Source organism: Ornithorhynchus anatinus, chromosome 1 (assembly GCF_004115215.2).
Source record: "Ornithorhynchus anatinus isolate Pmale09 chromosome 1, mOrnAna1.pri.v4, whole genome shotgun sequence".
Lineage (NCBI taxonomy): Eukaryota > Metazoa > Chordata > Mammalia > Monotremata > Ornithorhynchidae > Ornithorhynchus > Ornithorhynchus anatinus.
The window spans coordinates 60,134,102-60,161,442 of NC_041728.1; the positions used below are offsets into that span (position 1 = coordinate 60,134,102).

The 27,341-nt window shown below is 47.7% G+C and overlaps 1 protein-coding gene across 2 annotated transcripts; it reads right to left on the reverse strand.

Moving 5' to 3' along the window:
* On the reverse strand, positions 1-27,341 carry DEGS2 (delta 4-desaturase, sphingolipid 2). Of its 2 annotated transcripts, none has more exons than XM_001512224.4 (3): positions 27,170-27,341; positions 7,763-8,505; positions 1-2,958 (listed from the first exon to the last, which is right to left on the reverse strand). In XM_001512224.4, exons 1-3 carry the CDS (start codon positions 27,249-27,251, stop codon positions 2,812-2,814), a joined length of 972 nt encoding a protein of 323 aa, XP_001512274.1. In that variant the 5' UTR covers positions 27,252-27,341; the 3' UTR covers positions 1-2,811. The 2 variants fall into 2 exon arrangements, with proteins under 2 accessions (XP_001512274.1, XP_028927495.1); XM_029071662.2 differs by lacking the exon at positions 27,170-27,341 and adding an exon at positions 23,990-24,008.

Sequence of the window (27,341 nt, forward strand, 5' to 3'; positions counted from 1 at the left end):
AGGGGAGCCGGGAGCCAGAGAGCAGAAGGAGTGGGTGTCCAGAGCTTTCCTGAATGCAAGTACTCCCATCCTCCTTGGTTTGGGTGAGTTTTATCCAGGTGGTTACGTGGCAGCCATCCTAGGGAGCTCTGAAGAGGTGGTTTAACAATAGTGGAGCCAGGTCTTACTCTTCTCAGTGCACTAAACTTCCCAACCAGCCTGTTCTGCTCCCTCTATAACATGAGGTTGCAAACCTTTGAGATGCTTACAAACTGGGTCCCTTTACAGTATGACACTTTAACCCTATACCTCCAGAACCAGAGGATCCCCTGCCCCCTCCCTCCACCCCACAAGGCCTGATCAGTGGGAATGGTTTGGACCAAGCCTCAGTCCCTGTCACAACTTGTTCCTTGACAGCAAGCAGCCTTCCCCGAGAGGGACCTCACTCTCCACTACAAGCCCAAGCAGACGTCTTTCTGGCCTCTATCCACACTCAGCATCAACACCCAAACCTACACCTCGCAAGATGGAGGAAGAAGCTGAAACTCTTGACAAAAAGGAGCTTTCTGTATTACGCAAGGATTTCAATTAGCCACAGAGTTCCTGGCTCACTCTGCTATGACTCAGAATAATAGAGAGTGGTTGTCACCTGGATAGTCTGCAGGCCCTTCTCAGGGCACACAGAGAGGAGAGTGGGTCACTGTGGAAGTCAGAGTGCCCCCATCCCCACGGGAATGGTCTGCCCCGCAAATCCAGTTTAGGAGGAGGCCAAGGCTCTGGGTGGCCTGCAGTCCAAGATGGAGAAGCAGGTCCAGCCTGCAGCAGGCTGGCAGGAAGTACAGGGATGAGGTTTGTTGGTCACAGCCCCTTACCACTCTCCATGGACCAGGGTCCATTTGGAGGTGACCCCGGCCCTGTCTGAGATTCACAAGCTCTTCGCTTCCACATGTGACTCAGCCCAACCCCAGCATGTTGAGAAGGCTAGCTGCATTTGGTGTCCTCCACACATCTGTTTCCACGTTTCCTCCCACTCAAAAACGAAATCTAGGCCATGCGATGGCTCAGTCAGGCATGATCAGAGGCCAGCCAAGGGGCCGACCCTACAGGGAATGGTGATTGAAAGCGGGAGTCCATGCACTTAAGATCTCCAGGAAAGCTAGAGGTGGGCCCAGCCCTCGGCTGAAGACAATTCAGGACTGGCAGAGACTCAGCTCTGATGAGAGGGCAGCTGTCAGGGGATATAGAGGCACTCATGGATGGCCTCTCATCTGCCCACCAGCACTGAGTCTGCATGGTCAAAGTCCCATCTGCCACCTCCCTGACAGTCAAGGCAGACTGAACTCCAGTGGGGCATCACACAATTAGATATGCAAAATCTGCAGCCAGGGGCCCAGTTCAGGACCGGGGCTATGCAAAATCAGACACTGTCAATGCATTCTCTCAAAGCGGGAGATCACATCAGGCATCCTTTGCTTTAGCTAGAGGTAACATGTTGCAAAAAAGACCGTATAAAGTCAACCCAGTTCTAGCTAGGTAAAGGGGGATTGTGTTTCTGGCCCCTTCGGGACAAACAACAGCTTCTCAAGGCTCCTGAGCTGCAAGCAGTGAGACAGTGGTGAAGGCAGAGTGGTCACGGATCTGTCTCAGGCCTGAGGAAGCCAGGAGGGGTTGGGGTCAGAGCGAGGGATGGGAGAAGTTGAGAAAGATGGATCATTCTCAGCTTGGAAAAAGGGTAGGATGGTGGTAAGAGATTCTGGCTGTAACCACCCAGTACAGAATTCTTCCTCTGAACAGGTCAACAGGGTAAGTCCCATAATTTTGAGGGTCACACAATGTGTGAACAGATAAAATGTCATGCCAAATGTGACACACTAAGCGGGTGGCAAGTGCTGAGTTTCATGCTTTACCCCTTGCCTGGAATGAAACTCACCATCTACCCAGCCTCTTTGACAGGGTCTCACTACCCTACTGTGAGTTTCAGAGCCAGTAGCTCTGTCCTAGACCGTGGCCCAGGAGAAAGTTGCTTAGATCTAGGGTCTAACGGAGAGAGGGTCAGGGCCCATGGACTTGTTCTCATAGGCAGTGGGGGAAAGGAGAGAGAGACCAGCCCTTGGGGAGAGGCGGAAAAACCCTTCCAGTGCTACAGCTGTCTGCTCAAAGGGCGAGGCAGGAGGACTGAGAAATGTTGAAGCCTTGGAGGGGGAGAAGAGGGAGCAGGGAGGGTAGGGGTCTTGCCCTGAGAACTCCAGCAGGTGGTGGAAGAAAGCCCTGCATGATGATCAGACCTGAGGAAGGAGCACATCAGTTTCCAGTGTTCACCTAGGGAGCCCAGGATTGCAGTCCCCAGCCCGGCAGGCAAGCTGGACACAGGTGGGTTAGAGGACACAGCCCAGCCCCCAGGGCACCCGGTAGCCTGGGCAGGGAGCACAAGCCGGAAAACCAGTTCCGCTGCCTCAACCCAAAGAGGAGAATCATCCCCCTCCCTCTGGGTGGCCTGAAAATGCTTACCTGCCCGTGAGCCAGGACCAAGCTGGACTGGGTCTGATCCACCCATTTTACCCCCCTTCCCTCCCTGCACCCTGTCCCTCTGCTTCCCCTCGCTCAACACAGAATGTCCTGTCTTGCTCCAGGCACTAGGGGCACTAGGGGTGGCTGGGGCAGCTGGGAAATGCTGAGACTTTGACCGCCAGTGGGACACATCCCTTCTTGAAATAGGAGAGCGGTGAATGCTTGTTCCAGGCTGGCTGGCTCTTTGCCGCTTCGGAGGAGTTGGAGTAAGGTCCGGGGGCAGGGGGACCCCGCCGTGACAGGCCACAATCCCTTGCTGCAGGGTCAGAGACCATCCTCTGCCCGCTTGCATACCCGTTTGACCCTGGAGTAAGGGCCGATGGTGCTGTCGAAGATGAAGTCCCAGAGGACTTGCCCCCAGGAGGAGTGCTGGGGCAGGTGGTCGTAGTACTCGGCCGCAATCTTCCGCACCTAAAAGAGCAGAGAGTGTCGGGTCAGGCCCAACCCAGGCCTCCCCGGCCCCTTCCCCCACCACCTTCAGCCCACTGGACAAGACCAGGGGGTGGTTTGGTTCCCAGTGGCTGGTACAGTCTGGAAGGGGTGGAAGACTGGGGCTAAGTAGGAAAGGCTGAAGGGAGCAGGGCCTCACTGGTCCCCCAGTTCCCCCTCCACCCAGCCTCCACCAGCTGGGTGAAATAGAAAAGGTCCTATTTAGTAGCCAAGAGAGGGCAGGGCCAGCAGCTACTCTCCTTTGTATCAGATTGAGTCTGCTACGCAGCCTCTCCCTCATGGCTCAGAGGGACCATGCCATCCCTGCCCCCCAGCCCCCACAACCCTAGGGTCCCACACACCACCCCACCATGGGTAGGATAGGCACTGAAGGCCCTGCAGCAAGGTGCCCGGGGCAGCAGAGAGGGCTATTGAGTTAGATGGTTAGGTTTACAGTGAGTGTGGGAGAGAATATGAAAAAGAGGCCGGGACCAGACCTCATGCTACAACAGGGAGACCAGCCCTGGCGGAGATAACTCTTAGCCCCCACACTCTCAGCCCCAGCAGCCTACAGAAATTGGAGGCATGCTGCATTGGGTCCACCCTTCCTGGGCTCTTGCTGGGCCAGAACAGATGCCCCACCATGGCGGGCCCTAAGCCATGACAGGGTCTCCCCCTCCCACAGACTCTAAGCCATGGCTGAAGTCTCCCACTCCCACAGGCCCTTAACCATGGCAAGGATTGCCCCCTCCCATGGGCCCTAAGCCATGATGAAGGTCTCACCCTCCTGGGTGGGATTCAGAGAAGTATCCTTTCCCTACTCTTTCCTGTCCTCTTCCTAGCGACTGTTGATGCAGCTGAATAACTGCTCCATCCCCAACTCCACTGCCCCAATTACACAGGTGTAAGGCTGCTTGGGAGAACAAACTCTCTTGCCAACAAAATCACCAGCACTGGGCCTGTCAGGCCTGGGCTACCAAGCTGGAGGCTGTGCAAATCTCGCCACTCAGGCAGTGACCTCTGTCCACTAGGAGGTCACAGTCCAGGATTGATAACTAGACAAAACACATCCATCATTTCCTAATCCTGGATCTGAGTTTCATGCCCAGGGTTAGAGGGTGGGTCAGACAGGGTTCCAGTGGTCTAAGCAGGGAAAGCTACCTGCAAGAAGTGGGCTTTCCAGCTGACAAGTATTTGTTATCAATTATAGTATTTATTGAATGCTTAATGTGCTTAGAGCACTGTACTAAGCACTTGGGCAAGTAAAATACCACAGAGTTGGTAGACAGGATCCCTCCCTGCAAGGAGCTAATCCTGCCACATGTCTGCTATGTAACCTTGGGAAAGTCACTTCACTTCTCTGTGCCTCAGTTACCTCATCTATAAAATGGAAATTAAGAATGTATGGCCCATGTGGGACTGTGTCAAACCTGTTTAGCATGTATCTACCACAGTACTTAGAACAATGCCTGGCATAGAGTAATCACTTAAATACCTTTTTAAAAAAAAAAATGAGTTGATTACCTGAGCTCTGGGGATACCTCCCCAACCAAACCTTTCAGCAGAGGAGATGTGAAGCAGTAAAGATTAGTTTAAATTTTCAACTTCTTTCCCTGCCTCACCTAGCAAGCAGAAAGTTGCCAAAAGCCAAGGAACACCAAGTAACATGTGGAAGTTGTAACCACTATTTTCCAGAGGTTTGTGAATTGTGCATGATACTGGAGCATTCCTGGGTGGCAGAGGGCCCCCAAATCCCTTCCCACACTTGATCCAGAGCCTGTGTGTTCCTCTCCTAGGTCCACATGGAGTCTGGGACAACATCAGAGCTGCAGAACTCCACGGCTGGAGCCATGACAGAGGGACGGTAAACACTGAAAACTTTAACAGGGGCATAAAAGCATCCAGGACTGGACAAGGGACAGACCAGCTGACAATCAGTCTGTCCTATAAGGAACCAGCTGATCGGGAGAGGAAACCCTCTCCAACACTCAGGAAAATAGGAAGAGGGATGCTGCCCACTGAGAGGAGCTGAACAGCAAAGCCCATGATGCCCCGAACCTCACATAACAACCTCCTCGTGTGGAAAGAACAGGGAAATGTGGAGGGAAATCTCACTGAAACCAGGGATTTACCTTGCAGTTAAGGTGGGAAAAATCCAGGAAACCTCCTCACTCTCTGAACGTGGATCTTTCCATTCCCCTTTGGCACTCCCAAAGCTTGGAATTTCTTACCTCTCCCCAAGGATGCTGCTTTTTGGCATTACTCTTCTATCTGGCTCCCCCCACCAGTTGCCACATACACACACCTGTTCCCAATTTTAATAATAAACTCAAGTCCCAGCCACTGCATTGCTCCAGGAATTACCCGAGGCAGATGAGTTACTCATTAAACCGAGACAGGGCCAGTCAGTATCATCTGGCAGATCTATACTCTCAGGGCCGGAATTCTGCCCGCCAGGAGGGTGGCAATATCAGAGCAAACTAAAGGAAGCACTCCTTCACCCTGCGGATGGTGAACATTCTGAATCTGTTCCCGAGGGAAATTATGTGCCTGAAAATGTCAGCAGGTTAAAGTAGGGTTTGGAACGCTTCATGGAGGGGCAGTCCACCCTGGATCCCTGGAGGGAAAGTCAGGGATGGAGAGGGATGTTGGATGGTTGGTCCATCCCTAGACACCAGTGGGGTTTCAAGGAGGGCAACACGCACTCAGGTCTTCCAGCAGGCTGTTCCAGAGGCCCTGGTGGAAGCAGAGGGACTGGGGCGGGGTGGGGGAGGGAGTCCACCGGTGACACTGCTGGTGCTTATGAAATAGAGAACAATAATATTATTTAAGTGCTTACTTTGTCCCAGGCACTGTACTAAGTCTTGGGGTGGATACAGGCAAATCGGGTTGGACACAGTTGCTGTCACATGTGGGGCTCACAGTTTCAATCCCCATTTTCCAGATAAGGTAAGTGAGGCACAGAGAAGTGAAATGACTTGACAGCAGACAAATGGTGGAGGTGGGATTAGAACCCATGAACTTCTGACTCCCAGACCGGTGCTCCATCCACTATGCCACGCTGCTTCTCCTGAGTTGAGTCTCCTGAGAATCTTGAGCTGCCTAAGGTGCTCTGCAATTGATCAGTCAGTGGGATTGATGGATTAATCAGAAGACCTTCCCTAAGCCCTCATTTCCCCTATTCCCTCTCCCTTCTGAAACGCCCATGCACTTGGATCTGTATTCTTTAAACATTTGATAGTCAACTCAGCCTCAGCCTTACAGCACTGTATATACATATCTGTCATTTATTTTAATGTCTGTCTCCCCTTATAGGCTGCAAGTCCTTTGTGGGCAGGGAACATATTAGCTCTGTTGAATTGTACTCTCCCAGGCTCTCAGTCCAGTGCTCTACACACAGTAAACACTCAATAAATATCACATTTATGGATTGATTGGGAAGTACCACACTAAGCACTTGGGAGAGTAGCACAGAAGCTCCCTGAGGAACTTACAAAGGTAGAGACAGATAAGGATAAGAGGGCAGACTTTTAAAAGTGCAATGACCCCTCACCTAGTGGGTGCTGGAGGGCAGAAAGGTATCATAATTCCAGGGGAGCAGGGACAAGTCAAGGGGCTTCTCAGGACCCATTAAATGCCCATTCCCAAGCCTGGGGCAGCAAGTCCAATGCCAAAGAACTCCCAGATGCCAGGTGGCCGAGACTCAGCAGTGAGGCCAGTGCTAGAGGCTCAATGGCCCAAAGGAGAACATCCAGTATCCTCAGTGAGTGGGGTGAGGAGTCCTCATGGAGACTCCAGTTCCCCCCCTTTGCCCTCAAGCCCTTTGACTTGGCTAAATATTATTAGTGATAATAATAATAATAATGGTATTTGTTAAGACCTTACTATGTGCTAAACACTGTACTAAGTACTGGGGTAGCTACAAGAAAATTGGGCTGGACATAATCCTTGCCCCACATGGGGCTCACAGTCCCACAAGGGGCAGAAAGAACAAGCATCAAATGCCCATTTTACAGATGAGGAAACTGAAATCCAGAGAAGTGAAGTGACTCGCCCAAGGTCACATAGTAGGCAAGTGGTGGACCCGTCATTAACATCCATCTGACCCAGGCCCATGCTCTTTCTATTACGCCACTCTGCGCCTTAAAGCTACTGTGCTGAAATTACTAAATCACTGAGTTAACACTCTGGTTGCTTAGGGAGAGCCAGGGAATCTCCTCAGCTTCACATTTCTGGGGCCAGAAGGGCAACTCAGTGATTTGGCCGCTGAATCCCAAGGGGCCAAGATGGAGGTTTACCAGTGGACCCCCAAATCCTGGGGACTCCATCATGGTACACTGAGAGGCTGTGTTTCCTAATCTGAAAAATGGGGACCAAATGCCTACTCCCTCCCCACTCTGACTGTGAACCCCGTGGCTGACAGGGACCATGTCTGGTCTGTTTGGATCTACCTCAGTACTTGGCACATAGTAAGCATTTATACTTAAGAAATGCCACAGTTATCATAGTGACTATCATTATTACTATTTTCCTCAGATTTCTCCACCTGTTGGAAGAGGTCCAGGGCCTGGGCACACTCTTGGGCAGCCAACCTTGCTACAGCCACCACGCCTTCCACCCCACAACTCCAGAATCTGAACAGGGGTCTCCCCAGTCAGGTGGCCAGCTGGTCAGCCCCTCATCCAGTAGAGCTATAATATCAGACGCCCTCCTGCCCTGTGCTCGTGGACCTTCAGCGACTGCCTTCCCTCCACCCACCCCTTCTCTCACCACCTGGTGGGCCTACCTGAGGCAGCTTGCATCCTGGAATACTGGGGAAGTCATGGTGTTCCATGTGGTAGCCCACATTAAATGTGATCCAGTTCAGAGGCCCGTAATAGGAATAGGTCTCATGACCTTTCAGGAACATGTAATGCTCTGCGATGAAATGGCCGGAGAAGGGGTGCAGCCCCATCCCCAGAATGGAGCCAGCAACCAGGTAGACCACGGGCTTCAGACCCCACAGGGCGTACAAGGCTCCGTCCACCACCAGCTGCACCAGAACGTTGAGCATCTCCATCTGGGTGACGGCCTTAGGGTTGACGAACAGTGGCCGCAGGGCATAGAACAGTGGCTGAAGGATGAGCCAGACCAGCTTCCGGCCCGGGGTGCAGAAGAACCAGCCCTCGAAGTCCGTGGGGATGTCGACGTCCAGGATGTCCCCGCCCAGGTAGCGGTGGTGGTCGATGTGGTACTTCTTGAAGGAGGCAGAGTAGGGCACGCCGATGGGCAGGTTGGCAAAGATGGCAAACCAGCGGTTCCACTTGGCCTGCTTGTTCCCAAAGGCCACATTGTGTGAGATGTCATGGATGGCCAGGGTCAGCGAGTGGTTGATGCAACCCCCGAAGCCGTAGGCCCAGAAGAAGAGCCACCTCCAGGACAGGTCCTTCACCAAGTAGCAGGCCAGCAATTGAGTCAGTACCATGCCAGACACAATCCACTTCAGGTGGGGGTCTGGGCCCATTAAGGACTTGATTACCGGATACTTAGCTAAGAGAAAGAGAGCATGAAGTCAGAGAGAGACACCTAAGGACTTATGAGAAGCAGTGTGGCCTAATGGAAAGAGCACAGACCTGGGAATCAGAGGACCCGGATTCTGATCCCGACTCCTCCACTTTCCACCACCTTGGGCAAGTCACTTCCCTAAGCCTCAGTTTCCTCATCTGTAAAATAGGGATTCAATATCTGTTTTCCCTCCTACTTAGACTTTGAGTCCCATGTGGGACAGAGACTATATCCAATCTGGTTAGCTCATACCTACCCCAGAGCTTAGTACAATGCTTGCACATAGCAAGCACTTAGCAAATAGCACAGTTGTCATTATTATTATTGTTGCTGAAACCACACAAGGATTCAAAAAGGTCATCTGGTCCAGCTCCCTGCCACCAAGCAGATGAAGGATGAAATCTCATCAGATGGGAGACTGTTGAGCTCACTGGCAGTCAGAAGGACCTTCTGTATGTCCTGCACAAGTTTCTCCTGCTTTGATTCCAACCAGTTTCTTCTGTGAACAAGGAGACCAGTCATCATTCTCCCCAAAAGACCTCTTTATGTTCTGCTGACAGTTACCACCAGCCCTCCTTTTATTCCAGCTAATCAGTCTCAAGTCCTTTAACCTCTCCTCCTAATATTAATAATGGTGGTATTTGTTAATGCTTATTCTGTGCCAATCAAATCAATTGTATTTATTAAGCACTTACAGTATGCAGAACACTGCACTAAGTGCTTGGGAGATTACAATATAACATAACAGAGTTGGTAGACACATTCCCTGCCCACAGTCCAGAACACTGTACTAAGCACTAGGGTAGGTGCAAGATAGGTTGGACACAGTCCCTGTTCCATGTGGGGCTCACAGTCTAAGGGGGAGAGAGATCAGGTTTGGAATCCCCATTTTACAGATGAGGAAATGGCTTCATTGAGCAGATTAGTAACATGCTCATGGTCACACAAAAGACATGTGGCAGATCTGGGCAATGGAACCCACACCCTTCTGACTACCAGGCCCACGCCTATTTCACTAGGCCATGCTGCTTCTCCTCAAGTCTGGACTACCATGCTGAACTGGGCATGGACTAGATCTGGCCCAGCATGGATCCCCATAGCCACCTGTCCCCCTTTTCCCCCAACACTTCTCCAAACTCCTAAACCACTGACAGCTGCCATTTTAGCCACTGTGCAACTCACAGGAGAGAAGAGAAAAAGAAAAATACAGAAAGGACAATGCCTGATAGAAAAATCCTCAGATGTCCCATGCCCCTTTGCCCCCTCAAAGTCAATACTCTGGGGCCTTGGGCTTGCCCCTTCCCTGTATGCATCCTTAATAATAATAATAATGTTGGTATTTGTTAAGCGCTTACTATGTGCAGAGCACTGTTCTAAGCGCTGGGGTAGACACAGGGGAATCAGGTTGTCCCACGTGGGGCTCACAGTCTTCATCCCCATTTTACAGATGAGGTAACTGAGGCCCAGACAAGTTAAGTGACTTGCCCACAGTCACACAGCTGACAAGTGGCAGAGGTGGGATTCAAACTCATGACCTCTGACTCCAAAGCCCATGCTCTTTCCACTGAGCCATGCTGCTTCCTTGGCAGCTGAAGTAGACCCTAACTCCATAGAATCCCACAGACTGCCCCACCTTAGTAGAAACCGAGGTGGTTTCTTATTGTTATATAATACTCTCCCAAGCATTTAGTATAGCACATAATAAGTGTTCAATAAATACAACTCAATGAATGAATGAAACCCATTTCCTCTCCTGACCGGACAGTCGGAGGCTGAAGGATGTCAACAGTCGTTAGGCTGTGCCTGGACCATTTCCCTACTTCAATCCAGTAAAGCCTTCAGCTCTTTGCTGGCCCACATTCTTCCCCTAGCTCCCCAGGAGCTGTAGCCTTGGCAGGCAAATGTATGGAACAACAAGGAAGTCCTTTCCCCTGGCTTTGGTTTCTGATGTTGGAATAGGACAAGGGAGAGGTAAGTTGGACTTGAAGTCTGCCTCCAGGGCTCTTGGGTCATCCAGATTCCTCCTAGGCAGGAAGGAGAGGGGGATATTTTTGCACTAGAATCACAGGCCTGTCGGGGTTCCAGCCCAGAGCCTTTTTGGTCGGCCCAACCCTGGCAGTTAAATTTGCATAAAAACCGCCTTGTCAGGTATAACCCTTTAGGCTGTACAAGAGAAATGTCTCCATATATTGGTGTTGGCTTCTCTCACAGCAGGTGTAGCTGAGGCAGATGGGGTCTTGTCTTGTCTCATTCATTCATTCAATTGTATTTGACTGCTTATTGTATATAGAGCTCTGTACTAAGCTCTTGGGAGGGCACAATACAACAATAACAGACATTACCTGCCTACAAAGAGCTTACAGTCTGGAGGGGGTGAGGAGTCTCCCTCTTCTCATCCCCCCACACACCCAACCACCTCACTTTAGTTCATCTCATTCAACTTCCCCATAATCAAACAATAGTATTTATCGCAAACCTATTTTTTGCAGAGTACTATACTGCTTCTGAGAGTATAATATAATTAATAGACAGGAACCCAGACCTCAAGGAGTTTACAGTCAATCAATCAATCGTATTTACTGAGCACTTACTGTATGTGGAACACTGTTCTAAGAACTTGGAAAAATGCAGTAGAGTTGATAGACATTCCCTGCCCATAGTGAGTTTAGTTCATAATTTAGTGAGGTAGATGCTGACATTAAAATAAATTACAGATTTATTTGAGAAGCAGCATAGCCTAGTGAAGAAACCACAGGCCTGGAGGTCAGGTGACCTGGGTTCTAATCTCTACTCAGCCACTTGTCTGCTGTGTGACCCCAGGCAGTCACTTAACTTGTCTGTGCCTCCGTTTCCTCATTTGTAAAATGGGGAATAAATCTTACTCTCTCCTACTCAGACTGTGAACCCCTTGTGAACAGGAACTCTGTCTGACCCGAATGTCCTATATCTCCCCCACTGCTTAGAACAGTGCTTGGCACATATTAAGCACTTAACGAGTATAACAATTGTTGTTTTTATAGTTGGGAAGTATTTGGATATATAAAGATGCTGGGGGAGGGGGATTGGGAGTACTCATGTGTTTAGGTGGGGCAAAACTGTTATAGTGGTAATTGGGGGGAGAATGTAAGGTAGGGAGATGAGAAATTGATCAGGGAAGGCTTCCTGGAGGAAATATGGTTTAAGAAGGGCTTTGAAGATGGAAAGAACAGTGGGGTGTCAGCTGTGAAGTGGGAGGAAATTCCAAGCAGGAAGGAGGGTGTGAGCAAGAGGTAGGTGGCAGGAGAGGCTAGAATGAGGCTCAGTGAGAAGGTTAGCTTGAGAGGACTGAAGAGTTCAAGCTAGGGTTCAGTGAGAGAAGAGACTAGATAAGTAGAAGAGAGAGAACTTTAATAGCTGCTGTGTGGAATCTCAATCATTTGAGGTTTTACTCCTGATAAGGTCTCTGACCATTCTCTCTGCCTTGGCCTGGGATCACCACTGCCAAGTCCCCACTGCCAAGCCCTTTTGGCATGTCCCTTTGGAGGTCACTTTGGGGCTCAAAGCAGACCCCACCTCCACCTCACAGCAGCCTCTCCTTCTTTCGACCACAGAGCAGGGAAGGACTCTTATCAAAACCCACTACATCCCTCAGTCAATTGGGGCAGAGACTAGTCTCTCGAGGCTCAATCTCACAAAACAGAGAGGTCACCATGATCTCCTCCCTCATTCAGTTGTATTTGAGTGCTTACTGTGTGCAGAGCACTGTACCAAGCGCTTGGAAGGTACAATTCAGCAATAGAGACAATCCCTGCCCACAGTGGGCTTACAGTCTAGAGGGGCGGGGGAGACAGACACCAAAACAAGTAAACAGGCATTAATATAAATAATAATAATGTTGGTATTTGTTAAGCACTTATTATGTGCAGAGCACTGTTCTAAGCGCTGGGGTAGATACAGGGTAATCAGGTTGTCCCACATGAGGCTCACAGTTAATCCCCATTTAAATAAATCGAATTATAGATATATACATATATACATAAGTGTTATGGAGTGGGAAGAGTGGAGGAAGAGCAAAGTTGAGGTGACACAACAGCAGAGGAAAAGTTGTTAGGCGGGGCAGACCAGATGGGAAGGTGAAAACCCTCTTGGAAACAGGGGTCCCAAGTCAGAGCGAGTCAAGGAGAGCACATGACTAGGAAGCAAGAGCTGTGGAGGGGAATGGGGTTATGGTTCACAGAGAGAGACACACTAGCTGCAACAACTTGGTGTTGGATAAGACAGAATCTTCCTGGGACTGTTTAAGGAAAGACAAGAGCATAAGGGGTGTGACATATTATCCACAACGCATCCATTCATCATCTCTTCGTCTTTCCAAACTACTGCTACTACCAGTTCTAACTTTGATCTTCCTCATGTTCCTACTGTTTAATAATAATAGTCATGGAGAATCATAACATTAAGTGTTTATTGCATGTTAAGCGCCAGGGTAGATACAAGGTTCTCAGATTGTACACAGCCCCTTTCCCACACGGGGTTTACACTCTCTCTTATTCCCATTTTATAGTTGAGGAAACTGAAGTGCAGATAAGTTAAGTGACTTGTCTAAGATTGTCCAGCAGGCAAGTGGCAGAATTGGGACTAGAACCTGGGTCTTTCAAATGCCAGTCCTGAGCCCTTCCTACTCGGGAAGTAAATTTGTATCTGTTGGATTCCGCTCATTAAATTGCAAGCTGCTTGAAGGCAGGGACCATATCTTTATTTTCTATTGCATTTTCTCTAGCCTCTGTACCTCTTTTTACCCAACCAAGCTACATAGAGAAGCCGAGTGGCCTAACAGAAAGAGCATGGACCTGGGAGTCAGAGGACCTGAATTATAATCCCGGCTCCACCATTTACCTACTGAGTGACTCCCTCCAGTTTAGAATGTGAGCTCCATATGGGATCTGATTATCTTGTATCTACCCCAGAGCATGGCATACAGTGCTTGGCATACTATAAGCGCTTAACAAATATGACTATTATTATTAATAATAATAGTACTTCTCTATAGTTGTGGGGGCAGGGGTTGGCAGGGAAGATCGACAGAGGAGATGCAGAAAATATGTCAGTTTTTCCCCTTTTGCAGCAACCTGGGTAATAGATGGGGTCTGGGGTTCAGGAAAGAAATGGCAGTGGAGATCTCGTAAAAGTAAATTAAGTGTCATCCCCACACAAGGGAACTGTTGCTAGTGAGGATCTAAACCTGTCTTGTGGTAGAAAACAAGCCACTCAAACAAGGAAGGGAGCAAACAGATTAGGGAGTCTAGAGAGAAAGGAAAAATATGTTGACCTGGAAGAGCGTGTACTTTTCCAAAATGCTTTCAGTCATCTCATTTCATCAGCCCAAAGCCCAGTGAGTCAGGTCACTATCCTGATTTTACAGCTGAGGAAATTGAGGACAGAGAGGTTGACTGATCTCCAGCAGTCACCCAGGAGGTGTCCAAGGGCCAGACCACCAACTCTGTTATCCCAGTTTAAACTTCATGCTAGGGCCCTGGGCTCAAAATAACCATTTGCAGTATTTTGCATGCCACAGCTCAGAAAGGTTCCCGGACAGGGAAAGGGAAGATTTGAATACCAGCCTGGTTAGGGAAAAATGGAGCCTGTCTGTGGAGGGCTGAAAGCAGGATATCCATTCCATGCTTTAAAGTGCACAGGCCACAGGGGTGAGGAAGAGGTCAATGTTGGCTTTACTTTATCCACACCCAGCAGGAAGGACCCTGCGCTAACCTTACTCAAGGAGCTCAGGATTTCAGTTTGGAGGTGCTGAAGAAGAGTCAGTCTCATTTTTTGATTTGGTGGGATCTTTATCAGTACTGAGAGAAGGAGTGGAGGCAGGATTACTGTTTAGCTTGCTCACACAAAAAGATTTTCATCTTGACTGGTTCCATAGGAGGTTTCGCCACTTAAAGTTGAGTGATAGCCTGAACCTCTACCCTCCATTTCCCCACCCTTCCTCCAGTCAAACTGCCCAGAGATATCTCCAGTACTTCCCCTCCCCAGCTGACCTTCCAGCTGCACTTGGGATCAAAACCTTCTAGGTGAAAGAGCCTCCAGATTTGCTTTTGGGTTGAGAGCAAGATAGAAGGCTATAGTTCAAACGGAGTTTTCCTAAGAGTGAAATCAGAGGACCTGGCTTCTAATTCTGGCCCTGCCATGTACCTGCTGTGTGACTGTGGGCAAAGTACTAAACTTCTCTGAGCCTCAGTTCCCTTGAATGCAAAAATGGGGATTCAATACCTGTGCTCCCTTCTACTTAGACTGTGAACCCCGTGTGGGTTCTGATTACCTTGAATCTACCCCAGTGCTTAGGACAGTGCTTGGCCCAGAGTAAATACTTAAATACCACAATTATCATTGTGATTATCTGGGATTTGATGGGAAACTGAGAGCAGGATTAAGTCTTAAGAAGCCATCCCTTCCCACAGTCCCTAATTGCTTCATACCAAGGTATCTGCACAGCATCAGCACTCAGTCAACTCTCTCAGTGGTGACAAGTGCACCAGGAGTTTTGTCTTCAGGCCCACGGTTTCAAGAGAGGACCAGTTGAAGAGCAGAGCCCAGGGCTAATGCTTGGAGTAAACATTGAAAAAGGATCTCGGAGATAGGCCGCATACCAGGTTGGCCAGACACATGGAAGTGGGCACCGATTTCACCACAGCTGGCGGGCCTGACAGCTCCCATTGTCTAGCCGGAGTTAGAGTTGGCAATGACACTAACCCCTAGCAAGTTAGAGGATTGGATGGACTGACTCTGGCTGGAAACTAGAGGAAAGGCCGAGTGGGAGGCAGCAGGTGACTTAGGGCGGCTGCTGCAGCTGACTGCTCTATGCATCCTAGATGATACCCTCCTTGAGACCCAGGGGAGGCACTGGGTAGCAATAGGGGGAACAAGAAGGCTGTCCTCATACTTCTCGCAGCTGCATTGCAGGAGGCTGTGGGATACCAACAAAGGTAAGGATCAGAGGCTCTTAAAAGATCACCACAAAACTAAGTTCATTCCTTCCTAGAGAGAAGTTCAATTTGCTGAACTGACTAAAAGTCCTCCAGAAACGGAAGTTCTATAGATGAGTAAGTATAGTCCTCACAAAAGGGAAGTTCAATTTGTGAAGTTTATGTTCAGATAGGTACTAACCAAATATAAATTGCAGTTGAGCATCTCAAGAAAAATCAGTGTTTGTCTGATCCAGACAGTTGGTGCTGTAATCTGATACCCAAGTCCCTGGAAGAAGAATATTAGAGGCCCCTTTGCCTCTCCTGAATGAAGAGAAGTCACTGATGGTGAAGGAAAAACATCTGAGTTCTGATTTAAGGTACCACACAGACTATATGAATGTGTTTAGATTAAGGTCCCATCCCTCCTGTCCCCACCACCCCCAGTCTCATGTTTGTGTACACACAAACATGTGTAAGTATGTCCAAGGAGTGAGATTATCCCTATAGAGAGATAATGAGCATATGGATTAGAAATGAGTAAGAGTATTTACATATGTAAAGATGGGAAAAGAGTGAAAACCTTGAAGAGTCATCCCTAAAGGAGATATTAGGGGAGTGAATTTGGATAGAAAGGGAACTTGTACGTGGCGGAAAGGAATGAGAATTTTGAATAAGGATTTAGGCATCTGTTTTTTTGGGAGGGGAGGGAAACTAACACCTTATGATGGGGGTGTGTGTGTGTGTGTGTGTGTGTGTGTGTGTGGAGAGAGAGAGAGAGAGAGAGAAGAGAGAGAGAAGAGAGAGAGAAGAGAGAGAGAAGAGAGAGAGAAGAGAGAGAGAAGAGAGAGAGAAGAGAGAGAGAAGAGAGAGAGAAGAGAGAGAGGAGAGAGAGAGAAGAGAGAGAGAAGAGAGAGAAATTTTTAAATAAACTGGCAAGTGTTCTGAAAATGTGTATTGCGGGGAGAAATTCCTAAATGAATTTAGGTAGCTCGACAGTTTGAAAGTGTGGCTGGAGTTATCACTTTAGAAGATCAAAAGGGAAAATATGTTTGAGGGTAGTCACCTCCCTCAAGCAAATGATTAGCTTGTTTTATTGTGAAGTATGGATCTCATTGTTGGCAAAAGTTACTTCTCGACTGATTCAGTGTGAAAATTCTAAGGAGGTAATTGGGAGAGGAGAATCTGAAATTATTCTCAGGCTTGGAATTATAATAATAATTATGGTATTTTAAGTGCTTACTATGTGACAAGCATTGTTCTAAGCACTAGGGTAGATACAACTTAATCAGATTGTTCATAGTCCCGGTCCCACATATGGTTCACAGGTTTAATCCCCATTTTACAGCTGGGATAATTGAGGCCCAGACAAGTTAAGTGATTTACCCAAAGTCACATAGCAGATAAGTAACAGAGGTGGGATTAGAATCCAAGTCCTTCTGACTACCAGGCCCTTTCTCTGTCCACTAGGCCATGCTACTTCCCTAATGCCCATAGGGGTGATAATTCAATTACTATAGCAGAAGTTCTACTGTACTACTCGTGGATTTTGCTAATTTGATGAAAGAGGTCTGTAAACAAGATGAATACAGACTTGCTTACAAAGCTTTATATCTGGCTGGTATAAATGTGATGGTCTGAACGAGGAAATCTGCCTTAATATGTTCACTATGGAACTAACAATGTGTAGTCAAAAATGGGAATGTAAAGAAGAAAAACCACGTGTTCCTTTTATATAATTTTGGGAAAATAGGAATATGGAAATTTAGTATAAAGAAATGTTCTGAAAAGGTAATACTAAAGATTGGAAAGGGAGAATTTGAAATGATAAATTACATTTTTATTTTTTGCAAATGGGAGTTAAAAGAAAACCCAAGAAATCAGTTTTAGACTCAGGGAGACCTGCTGCATTGCATAAATTTCTTAGGAAAAGTACCCAAGATTGGGAAATTTTATTATTTGACAAGGGATTTTAGATTCATAAAAAACCCCATCTCTCAAAACTACTCTTAAGGGTTAACTGGAAGAGGATTAGACTGAAAAGCTTTGTCAGCCATTAATCTAGAAGTTTGTGATAAGGGAGGCAGCTGCACACATGGGAGAGATTTAATTGCTAAGCATCATAAATTACGGGTATTAAAACTGAGTTTATCTCTTCATATTTGTTTGTTACTTTGCCCTTTGGTTCAAATGGCCTTTAATATGAAATGATTATGTTAAGGGTTAAAACAATGAAAACCCTGCATTCTGTCTCTGCAGTAGTCTGGTGAAAATCTAGGAGCAGATCAAGTTTGTCACTCTGAGTGGTATAGGATCATATGTACATCGCCTTGATTCTATTTAGTTGCCATTGTTTTTACGAGATGTTCCTCCCCTTGACTCTATTTATTGCCATTGTTCTTGTCTGTCTCCCCCCATTAGACTGTAAGCCCGTCAAATGGCAGGGACTGTCTCTATCTGTTGCCTTGTTCATTCCAAGCACTTAATACAGTGCTCTGCACATAGTAAGCACTCAATAAATACTATTGATATGTAAAAAAATCTGGATGCTTGTTTTTGCCTTTGCAATTGTGCTTCCTTTTAAAGGGATAGGGAAGGTTTTAGACCTCAGATTCCAGAGATATGGAAAGTTAATGAAGGCTAATACTTGGAAATGTGCTCTTGTTAAGTATTATTGGGGAAAAGCTGGTACTTCAAACTTCATCAATTGCATCTGGCCATATGGTGCTGCTAGGTACTTATCTAACAATTGTATCGTTAAGTATGTATTTTCCTAGGTTTTAGTCCAGTAGGAAACATTGGCTTCCAGACAGATCCAGAAAAAGGATCATGGCTCAACTACCTGCCAGAGAGCCTGTCTTCAAATATAGGCAGTGATGGGCAACCAACAGAGAAGGGTACATGCTCCCACCAGACCACCTGGTCCAGATACTTGGTCCTCAGCTAAATAGGAGAGTCAAGGACAACTGTGGCAAAGGACAAGATTAAAGTGGGCCCTGCATCCCATTGTCACTCTCTTGTTGCTGCAGGCAGTTGTGTTACTCTGTACCTCGTTGCTTTACTGTTGGACACGGCACAAGGCACAGATGCTAATGTGTGGGCATACCTTTTTGCAAAACAGAGCATTTGTTAACCAGTTTTTAGGAAGGTGGTGTTGCAAACCACTTCCAAAGCACGCTTACATATATCTGTCTACATTCAAACAACACACAACCATAGTCACCCCTCTTCTGGGCAGGGTCTCAATGGACCAGGCAAGGGACTCCATGTGCTGGACATGGCAGCCCATGGTCACAGTAACCCAGGTGGCTAGAATTCAAGAGGTGGCCAAATGTGGGACACCAACATTGGCGGGATGGAATGTAAAGGCCTGGACTCCATTTTGTTAGCCTGATGCCTTTAGCACAAAACGGGCACAGCCCACCCTCCACTATCCTTGGGTTAGCAGATGTTGTCGATGTCCTCGATTGTAGCTCCTGACCCTGAGGGGATAAGGAAGTGGTATTCACCCATTCCCCTGAGTTAATGAGAGGAAAAAAACAGAGCAAAGCAAGGGCCCAGAGTGGAAAATAACTGAGTCCAGCCAGATACCTCTGTATAAATTGGCATTGAGGAACAGCTTTTTGTAATGGGATGGGACTTTTTTCAGCTGGTTTAACACTCCCCCCTACCCAGAGTATAGGTAGGGGCCTTGACACTGCTAGGAAGAAGGGTCATTTAGTTGGTTGTTGCTTGTACATCTGTAGACCTCACTTTGACCTGGGTGTCCATGCCTCCTGCTGCCACCGGATGAGGCATTAAATAGCCTTGGGTGATTAGACCCGATATATTCATGCATGATATTTAAAGTGCTAGCAAATTAGATAAGCTAGGTCAGCCCAGCCATTAGGCCATGTAATGAATTCTCCTTTGGCAGGTAAGCTGGGGAATGTTTTGATACATACTACTAGTTTGTCCTCATTCTCAATAGTTGTTGCAATGGCTTTCTATTTTACTGCTTCTTTCACTTAGCATATTGCCTGGATAGAGCCACAACTACAGCCTGGGGGATGTGATAGGCCCCATTCCCATCAAGGTGGAACAGAAGTTAACCAGGAAATGGCAGCCATATGGACAATGGTTATTCCCAACACTTCACATAATTGTCCACGATACAGCATTTTGGACCCACTTACTGAGCACCGCTTAGCATCCCTAGGAGTGGATGTCCTCACTCATGGGCAAACTCGGTTTGTGAATTTTCCTTGCTTGCATAATTATTCTGTTTACCTTTGTCCTATTTTACGTTCGCTGCTGTTGGCATATTCGATGCCCAGAAGTGCCGCTCCTCATGATTGGTAAAGTGTCAAAGGTGGAGTGCAAAGATGGATGCCATGGAATAATAAAGAGGAGGGCCCTTGGTGGCACTTAACCAATCTTGTGCACGAGACCTGAACAAAAACACAGCACGGTGTGTCTCCCGGTGCCAACCCGAGAACTGTGGGCCCCTTGATTCCCATTCCTGGGAGGGAGGTCCCTACATCCTGCCCCAGATTCAAAACGACCCTTCCAGTGATAAGTGAAATGTACCAGCTGCAAGGAGCAGAGGAACCGCTGAAGGAGGAAGCCCTGGGAGCACTGTGGGCCTTGAGTTGTGTATAGAGTAGGTGGTGATGCACTTCCCATACAGTAAGGTCATGGCTTGATGTAAACATGGCTTGTTTACTTTATACAATATATTTGGGGAATCGTGAATGAGGAATTTGAGACTCCATCACGACTGATACTGACGGTCTGTCATGCTCCCCGCAGTTCTCCCGTGCAGCTGTGTCGGCATTTTCCTGGGCTGATTGGGGTGTGATTATGCTTCCCTATTAAATCTGCTTATAGACCGCAGCTTTATATTCCTTGCGTTATTGGTATCTTTGCCAAGTGGGTCCTGTGCGCTTAAAGAGTTCAATAAATACCAGCAATTGATTGAATCCCTGCATTCAGAAGTCAACAATGTACAAGAAAGGTGGTCAATCCTATCCAAGTGCGTACAGTATCTTCTGGGCCACCAGAAAATGTCTCAAAAGGAGAGAACACAAGAGTAAAAACAAGCCACTGGTCTGGAAGTTAGTGCCAGTCTTCCATCTTGGGATTTCATGACCTTTTTATTTAGTCTTCATTTGCTTACTGTTTATTGCTGGTGTCTATGTTCCTACTCTATGGTATTTTTAAGTCCATTTGTCTCCCTCCTCATTGGAAAAAACACAGGCCTGGGAGTAGGAAGACCTGGATTCTAGTCCCAGCTCTCCACTTGCCTGCTGTGTGACCTTGGGTAAGTCGTTTAACCTCTTGAGGCCTCAGTTTCCTCATCTGTAAAATGGGGATGAAATGCTCGTTCTCCCTCCCTCAGACAGAGACTGTGAGCTCCACGTGGGAGCCAAACTTTGTCCAATCTGATGATTTGAATCTACCACAGCACTTATAGGAACCACCGAATAAGCATCCATCAATAAAATAAGACCAATCTTTTACTACTACTGTTCATCCCAGGAAGCTTTTTTTTAAAAAAAAAATCATATTTGTTAAATCCTTACTATGTGGCAGGCACTGTACTAAGCACTAGGTTAGGTACAAGCGAATCAGGTTGGACACAGTCCACTTCCCATGTGGGGCTTACAGTCTTAATCCCCATTTGACAGATGAGGTAACTGAGGCACAGAGAAGTGAGGTGATTTACTCAAGGTCACACAACAGCCAGATGGTGGAGCCAGGTTAGAGCTAACTCCCAGGCCTGTGCTCTATCCACTAGGCCAAGCATCAGCCTTGCAATCAATGCTATCGATGATCATTCTGGGTCTTCAACAGAGCCCCTCTGTCTTTAAAAAAACAAAAACAAAAGCACACCCAAAACACATGAACTGTGTTTCTGAATTCCTGAGAAGCTACAGCACCATTTTCCATCCAGGCAACAGCCAATTTGCCAAAGATACAGCCTACAAGGGGTCACCTACACACCCACCCTGAGGGAGAGGCTCACCATGGGGCGAGGAGGAACAGCTGAGGGAGAGGCTCACCATGGGGAGAGGAGGAACAGCTAGAAGAGCAGAAAGAAGCACCCTTTACCCACCTCATCCAACAGACTCAGAGAGCTGCCCCCTCCTCTTTCCCCCAACCCATCCCATTCTGTCTTCATCACCTTTCTCCTCTGCCTAATGGCCTGAAGTCTGATGCTAAAAGGGCCTTCCTCTGTCCCTCAGCCCTGTTACTGTAGTGTGAGACTCCCACCCCTCATGCCCCCGCCATCCTGGTGAACTTGGTGAGGCCTGTCTGCCCACGTCATTCAACCTTCCCTCCCACCTCACACTTCCAACAGGAAAGTTTTGATAGATCGAAAGCAGCCCCTGGCCTCCAACACTGCCTTGGCCTTTATGGGCAAACCCTGGAAGCCACAAATCTTTCTCCCTAATCAGTAGAATTTATTGAGCAATTAACTACTTGTGTAGAGCCCGGTATTAAGCACTTGGGAGATTACAAAACAGGGAGAAGGTGTAAACCCTACCTTCAAAGATCTGGCAATCTGGTTGTCAATCTACGCCATCCCCCTAATTCATCCTTCCCAACAATACCCAGGAGCAAGGGCAGCTTTATATTCCACAGCAGAATGTCAGGGACACCGGCCACTCCCACCCCAAAATTGGAAATGGAGGCAGAACATTTTTAAGCACCACAGAGACAAGCCCTCAAGTTACCTCCAGTAATTGGGGACTAGATCTGCTCCCCTTAGAAAGCAGTCACTAGATAATAAATTCCTTGGGGGCAGGGAACAGTATGTTACTTCTGTTGTACTCCCTAGGTGCTCAGCACAGTGCTCTGCACTCAGCGGCACTTCATGAATATCACTGATAATGAAGCATCCACCTAGAGATACTTCTTTCCTCTCCCAGTGAAGGTAGGCATGGCAGGGGGTAACCCGGACTAGGGAAGGGAGGAATCACATCTCTAACCTAAAGGTAGTAATCAGAGCTTGAGGGAATTTAACCAAGTGAAACATTCACTGGAAAAAGCAAACTCTGGATGATAAAATTACATCTCCTTCAAAATGCCTTCCCTGCCTAAGCCCTCATTTCCTCAGCTCCCTTTCCCTTCTTCATCATGCCTGCACTAGAATTTGTAACCTTTAAGCAACTGGTAGTCACTCACTCCACCCTCACCCCCACAGCACTTAATGTACATATCCATAATTTATTTTAATGCCTTTCTCCCCCTCTACACTGTAATCTCCTTGTGGGAAGGGAACATCTCTACTCTATTGTATCAAATTCTTCTAAGAATTCAGTACAGTGCTCTGCACACACTAAGTGCTCCATAAAGCAGCATGCATGGCTTAGTGGAAAGAGCACGGGCTTGGGAGTCAGAAGTTGTGGGTTCTAATCCCTGCTCTGCCATTTGTCAGCTGTGATACTTTAGGCAAGTCACAACTTCTCTATGCCTGAGTTACCTCAACTGTAAAATGGGGATTAAGACTGGGAGCCCTACGTGGGGCAACCTGATAACCTAATATCTACCCCAGAGCTTACAGAATTGTTTGGCACATAGTAAGAGCTTGACAAATACCATCATCATCATCAATACCAATGACTGATTGATAGATTTCTTTAAATAGGAATAATAATAATGGTATTTGTTAAACTCTATGTGCCAAGAATGTACTAAGTACTGTGATAGACAAGATAATCACATCCCACATGGGGCTCACAGTGTAAATAGGAGGGAGAAGAGGTATCGAATCCCTATTTTGCAGATGAGGGAAGCAGGCACAGGGAAATTAAGTGACTTGCCCAAGGTCACACAGCAGACAAACGGCAGAGCTAGGATTAGGTCTCAGGTCTTCTGACTCCCTGGCCCATGCTCTTTCCTCTAGGACACACTGCTTCTCAATAACCTGTGGTAAGAGTCTCTTACCACAAGTTACTGCCTCTCCCAACCTTGGTCCCTCCCTCTGTTGTTTGTAAGCAATGGTTCTGTTTCATACTGACAATCTCGTGTCTGCAAGCTCTGCACTACTATGCAGAGAGTGAAATTTAGAAGCATAATAGGCAAAAAAGGGCCCAGCCCCTGTGAGAATGGTTCACAGCTGGTCTTACAAATGAAGTCATGCAATGACGGTGCATTAAGAGTTTAAAATGGAGTTCTGCAGGAATGAGAATATACGTTCTCAAATCCTGTTCCCACCGGTGCAGCTAAAGTGGAACCTGAGGATTTGTCCAATTTCGGTGGATTTGTCTGTGGTGCCAAAACACCCTTCTCCAACCATTAGCTACCCACACACAAGCAGCTTTTAAGATGGAAGTACATTCCCAGGCATTCATTTCAGGCACCCTGCTCACAAGAGGCATCTAATAAAGCACCCAGTATGCAAGAGGCTGGCAACTAACACTGTGGACAGTGACAATGCTTAGGTATCCTCTATCTTAAAGGAAACCCTCTAACCCCGTAGCTCCCTCCCACCATTCCTCTCCTCACTTCTTGAAAGAGTTGTTTACACTCACCATCTCCACTTCCTCTCCTCCCATTCTCTCCTTAATCTCCTCCAATCTGGCTTCCGGCCTCTTCACTCCATGGAAGTAGTCCTCTGTAACGTAAGCAATGACCTTCTTCTAGTCAGGTCTGACAGCTTCTTCTCTATCCTAATCCGCCCAGACGTCTCAGCTGCCTTCCACCCCATAGACCAGCCCCTTCTTCTTGAAATTCTACCCGACCTCGGCTTCACTGACACTGTCCTTTCATCTCTCCATTGCCCCTTTCTCAGTTTGCTTTTGCTGGCTCCTCCTCTGCCTCCCACCTTCTGTCAGTGGTGGGGGGTGGAGGGGGTGCATCCCTCAAGGCTCAGTCCTAGGTCCCCATCTACACTCACTCCCGTGGAGAATTCATTCGCTCCCATGACTTCAAGCTACCATCTCTGTGGGGATGATTCCCAAATCTACAACTCCGACCCCAATCTCTCTCCTTCTCTGCAGTCTCACATTTTCTCCTGTCTTCAGGACATCTTCACCTGGATGTCCCTTGGACACCTCAAACTAAACATGTCACAAAACTGAACTCCTTTTCTTATCCAAATCCTGTCCTCCTCCTGTCTTTCCCATAACTTGTACAGAATACTGCTATCCTCCCTATCTCATAAGCCACTAACTTTGGCATTGTCCTCAATTCATCACACTCATTCCACCCACATATTCTGTCCATCACCAAAACCTGTCCGTTCAAACTTCACACACTGATTGGAGAGGAAAGGGGGAATTTTAGCAAACTGCTACCACACCAATCCTATCCCAGCTTGTCTATTGCATCTGTTTCCTTGCTGTCCTCCCTGCCTCCACTCTCTCCTTACTCCAGTCCATACTTTGCTGCACTGATTATTCTAAAAATAGTTCAGTCCATGTCTCCCCACTCCTCAAGAACCTCCTATGGCTGCCTAGCAACCTCTACATCAAGGGGGAAAACTCCTTATCGTAGGCTTTGGGGCATTCAATCAGCTCGCCCCATCGTACCTCATGTATCTCCTCACTCAAATGTACTTACTGAGTACTGTGTGTAGAGCACAGTACTAAGCACTTGGGAGAATATGATATAATAACAAACACATTCTCTACCCACAATGAGCTTACAGTCTAGAGGAGGGGGAAGACATTAATATAAGTTACAGATATGTACATAAGTGCTGTGGGGTTGGAAGGAGGGAAATGAATAAAGGGACCAAGTCACGGTGATGCAGAAGGGAGTGGGAGATGAGGAAAGGAGGCTTAGGCAGGATCCAGTCTTCACACACTGATGGTCTAGTGTCAGTTTACTCACTGTGCCCTGTGCTCATCTATCTTGCCACCGACCCCTTTCCCATATTTTCCCCCTAGCATGGAATTCCCTTTCCCGTCATTTACACCAGACCACCACACTCCCCACCTACAAAGTGTTATTGAGGTCACACTGCCGCCGAGAGGCCTTCCTCAATTAAGACCTCTTTCCCCTAGCTCCCTCTCCCTGTGTCACCTGGGCATTTGGGTCTGTGACCTTGATATTCACCCTGTGCCTCAGTTACCTCATCTGTAAAATGGGGATTATCTGTGAGCCTCACGTGGGACAAACTGATTACCCTGTATCTGCCCCAGCGCTTAGAACAGTGCTCTGCACATAGTAAGCGCTTAAATACCAACATTAATCCCACAGCACTTGTGTACATATTTTCAAATTATGTACTATAAGTTATTTATATTTATGTCCCTCTCCCCCTCTAGGCTGTAAGCTCACTAAGGGAAATGAACATATCTAACTGTTGTACTCTACTCTCCCAAGCACTTAGCACAATGGTCTGCACATAAGCACTCAAAAATACCATTGATTGATCGATCGACTGACAAAGAACTGCCTCCCCTCCCCTTCTCTCAGGGGAGGTGAAATTCCCTGGCTGCTTCAGAAGTTTGAGTTCTACAACAAAAATGATCTGCTCTTTCTGAATTCCTCCTGAATGCCCCACCTTAGCCTGGTGGAAAGTTTTAAAAACCAGCTCAGAACATGACCCAAGACCAGTTCCTGATATGGAATTGGTGTGGGAAGAGGACAAGGTGCTGGGAAAAGAAGACAGACAAGAGGGAATGAGGGAGAGACCAATACCCACACGTACAAGTGCACACAGAATGAGAACAGGACCACACAGAATGAGAACAGAACCTTCTTTTAACAACACCTTTGTTTTGGAGGCTTTCTAGTTATTTCCACCAACAAAGCCAGTGACTCACATACCAAGGCCAGGCTGGGTTTACATTGAACAGTGAGGTGGATCATGCCCATCGATACCTATGCCACTTTCCTCCTTTAACTAGGTCTCAACTCAGGTTCCCACCCAGTCAACACCCCTTGTCAGAGACTTGGCAAACTCCCGATGGGTGAGAACTCCCCAGGATGGAGAAATGGGTTGGGAGGAGAAAGGGTGCAAAAGGATTAGTATCCAGCCCTATGACTCTACCAACAAGGAGATTAACCCAGAAAGGGACAGCTCACCCACTTCCCCTTGGATTTGGGGAGTAAGCCCTACCCAAGCACTGTGCCCCTGGAAGAGGGTCAGCAACCACCTGGAACACCTTGATGATGATGATGATGGCATTTGTTAAGCACTTATTATATGCCAAGCACTGCTTTAAGCCCTGGAAGGGCAGGGGGGGGGGGGCTGTACAAGGTAATCAGGTTGTCCTAGATGGGGCTCACAGTCATAATCACCAGATGAGGTAACTGAGGCACAAAGAAGTGACTTGCCCAGAGTCACACAGCTGACAAGTGGTAGAGCCAGGATTAGAATCTATGATCTCTGTCTCCCAAGCCTGGGCTCTTTCCACTGAGCTCTCCAGGACACAATCCCAGAGAAACCCCAGCCACCCCAAATTAAACTCACATTCCAGGCATGAAGCCAATGAATCAATTCAAAAGAAAGGGGACGAGGGACGACCTTACTAGCCAAAGCCAGTCCTCAAAGGATGAAACACAAAGCCTCTTTTTCCTCCCCAATAAAAGCACCACAACTTGAAAAACAAAATCAAGGAATTACTTCCCTCTGACAGCAGAGTCCTTAACCAATGACATGCTGTGTGCCCCAGCCCCGTGACCCACCGAAGCTCTCTGCTGCTTCCTTCACCCTCCCCCGGACACCTGTATAGGCTGACCTCCCTGACCCCAGCACCTACCGAGTATTTCCTTGCGCCGCTGGGTATGTGGCTGGTCTGTATACACCCACTCGAAGTCCCCCCGGGTCACCTTGTTGCCCATAGCTGGTGGGTGGCAGTGGGCAGAGGCCCCAAGTGCCCACGGTGCCTTTCCTGACTGACTCAGTCCCACCTGCAAGGTGTCCAGCCAACT